Source organism: Pongo pygmaeus, chromosome 5 (assembly GCF_028885625.2).
Source record: "Pongo pygmaeus isolate AG05252 chromosome 5, NHGRI_mPonPyg2-v2.0_pri, whole genome shotgun sequence".
Lineage (NCBI taxonomy): Eukaryota > Metazoa > Chordata > Mammalia > Primates > Hominidae > Pongo > Pongo pygmaeus.
This window is the reverse complement of record NC_072378.2, coordinates 65,048,651-65,051,901: the sequence shown is the minus strand read 5'-3', so window position 1 is coordinate 65,051,901 and position 3,251 is coordinate 65,048,651. Positions and strand designations below refer to the sequence as shown.

The following is a 3,251-nucleotide window of genomic DNA, read 5'->3' as shown; positions in this document are numbered from 1 at the left end:
GGAAGAAATGGGTGAACAAACCTTATTCGTTGTATTTACTGATTGTTGTGATGTCAATACTTGAACCATTTTTAATGTCAGACTACCAATGTGATATCACTGAACAAACAATTGGAAAGACGTGCACAATTAGCTCTCACAAGCCCAGGCAAGCTAGTTCCAGCACACCACTGGTTATATCTATGGATATTTACCATAAAATAAATTAAATCAGAATGTTTAAAAATAATTATAAATGAATTCATTTTAAAATAACAATAATCTATCTATTTTCTGTTAATAAAAATAACATCATCTTGATAAAGAATAATACTTTCCAAACAACAACAAAAAATGTTATAGGGAGAACTGCCCTTGTTTTACATATTCTCAAATTACTTTAATATACAACTTAATAGAAGACTGCTGGATCTTCATATCTGAGAAAGCATTCAATCTGGTGTAAAATCACTTTAAGTGTCCAGTGGAAAACTGCACTATATATCTGTGACAGATAGAGACAAAAAAAAAGAGAACATCTTAGTATTATGAAGATATCTGATCTCACAGACCCACAGAATAGGTTTTGAGGGCTCACTGGAATCCTTGCATCACACTTTGAAAAATGCTACTAAAGAGAAATAGTTGGAACCAAAAAATGGCCTATGTTGAAATTATCTAAATAAAAGGAAAGCAAGTCACCATGACTGTGATTTTTCTTCTCTGAGAAAAACAGGTGGTAGCATTGCAGGACTTTTCTGTAGTTCAGCTAAAGACAGGGTCCTTGTCAACACGGCCACGAGAAATTAGGCTTGCAGACAATTTGAAGGGTGAGTAGGGCAGGGTTTTATTGGGTGAAAAGGAAGAAAAGAGGAAACAGAGACTGTTAGTAAAGCAAGAGTATGTTTCTCTGCCAGTGGATTTCCAGCCTCACAGATTGAATTCCAAGTTCCACCCAAGAAAAGGAGGGGCCAGGATCCTCCCTACTGCAAAGGATGTAAAGTTCTGTGGCTCCACCCCAGTGTGAACTCTTCCCAGTGCCCAGGCTGGTTGGAGTTTCTCTGAGAACCTCTTCCCACCTGGCTGTCTCAGTAGGGGAGAGAGAGAGACAGAGAAACCATGAGGCACTATACTAATGGTATAGTTTATAGATCGTAAAATTCACGGGGCAATCTGTGATCTTCTGAGCAAGGTCCAGACAATGTGAGGAGCCGAAACAAATTGAGATTTTAAATATATGAATTTATTAATATTGTCCTACTTTTCTGTGCTTCCCACATTTGTAGGAGGTATACTGATGATCATCTATATATGAAGAAAGTCCTATGGAATCTACAAAAAAGTTATTAAAACGATTGTTTGCGTTTTGCAAAGTTGCAATTGTGTGAATATAAAAATTCAATTGTATTTCTATACATTAGAAATTAAGAATGAATTGAAAATTTTAAATATATGGTATTATAAAGCATTCAAATAATTAGGGACAAATCTAAGGAAAGATGTGCATTCTCTGTGTACTGAAACACTAGAATATTGCTGAAACAAATGTTAAATGATCTAAATATATGGCGATAGATACTGTGTTTATTGTTTGGGAGATTCAATAATGTTAAGAATTCAGTCCTCTGAAAATTGGTCTCTGTATTCAACACAATCTGAAAATAAGTTTCAGAATCCGTCGACATGGTGAACCACGTTATCAAGTGCAAGGCTGCAGTTGCTTGGGAGGCTGGAAAGCCTCTCTCCATAGAGGAGATAGAGGTGGCACCCCTAAAGGCTCATGAAGTTCTTCGAATCAAGATCATTGCCACTGTGGTTTGCCACACCAACGCCTATACCCTGAGCGGAGCTGATCCTGAGGGTTGTTTTCCAGTGATCTTGGGACATGAAGGTGCTGGAATTGTGGAAAGTGTTGGCGAGGGAGTTACTAAGCTGAAGGCGGGTGACACCATCATCCCACTTTACATCCCAGAGTGTGGAGAAGGCAAATTTTGTCTAAATCCTAAAACTAACCTTTGCCAGAAGATAAGAGTCACTCAAGGGAAAGGATTAAAGCCAGATGGTACCAGCAGATTTACTTGCAAAGGAAAGACAATTTTGCATTACATGGGAACCAGCACATTTTCTGAATACACAGTTGTGGCTGATATCTCTGTTGCTAAAATAGATCCTTTAGCACCTTTGGATAAAGGCTGCCTTCTAGGTTGTGGCATTTCAACTGGTGATGGTGCTGCTGTGAACACTGCCAAGGTGGAGCCTGGCTCTGTTTGTGCCGTCTTTGGTCTGGGAGGAGTTGGATTGGCAGTTATCATGGGCTGTAAAGTGGCTGGTGCATCCTGGATCATTGGTGTGGACATCGATAAAGATAAATTTGCAAGGGCCAAAGAGTTTGGAGCCAGTGAATGTATTAACCCTCAGGGTTTTAGTAAACCCATCCAGGAAGTGCTCATTGAGATGACTGATGGAGGAGTGGACTATTCCTTTGAATGTATTAATGTGAAGGTCATGAGAACAGCACTTGAGGCATGTCACAAGGGCTGGGGTGTCAGCATGGTGGTTGGAGTAGCTGCTTCAGGTCAAGAAATTGCCACTCATCCATTCCAGCTGGTAACAGGTCGCACATGGAAAGGCACTGCCTTTGGAGGATGGAAGAGTGTAGAAAGTTTCCCAAAGTTGGTGTCTGAATATATGTCCAAAAAGATGAAAGTTGATGAATTTGTGACTCACAGTCTGTCTTTTGATGAAATTAACAAAGCCTTTCAACTGATGGATTCTGGAAAGAGCATTCTGGAAAGAGCATTCCAACTGTTGTAAAGATTTAATTCAAAAGAGAAAAATAATGTCCATCCTGTCGTGATGTGATGGGAGCAGCTTAACAGGCAGGGAGAAGCGCCTCCAAACTCACAGCCTCGTAGAGCTTCGCAGCTACTCCAGAGAATAGTGTTATGTGTGTAATTCATGAATCTCTATAATCAAGGACAAGGATAATTCAGTCATGGACCTGTTTTCTGGACACTTCTCCACATAAATAATTGCTAGCTTATTAAGGAATATTTTAACATAATAAAAGTAATTTCTACATTTGTGTATAAATTGTCTTTGTTTTATGCTGTAATCATTGTCATGGTTTGTCTGCCCATTATCTTCATGCTGTAAGGGAAAGGTAAAGGAAGCAGGGCAGTGGTGGGTGTCTGAAACCTAAGAAACCATTCGTTGAACTTTTAAGGGTCTCAGTCCCGTTGATTAAAGAACAGATCCTAGCCATCAGTGAC

General features: G+C 39.4%; 1 protein-coding gene across 1 annotated transcript; it reads left to right on the top strand.

Moving 5' to 3' along the window:
* The first annotated feature begins 1,662 nt into the window (after positions 1–1,662).
* Positions 1,663–2,985, top strand: LOC129037903 (alcohol dehydrogenase class-3). Its single transcript, XM_054490227.2, has one exon. It carries the CDS (start codon positions 1,663–1,665, stop codon positions 2,791–2,793), a length of 1,131 nt encoding a protein of 376 aa, XP_054346202.1. The 3' UTR covers positions 2,794–2,985.
* Positions 2,986–3,251: the final 266 nt, after the last annotated feature.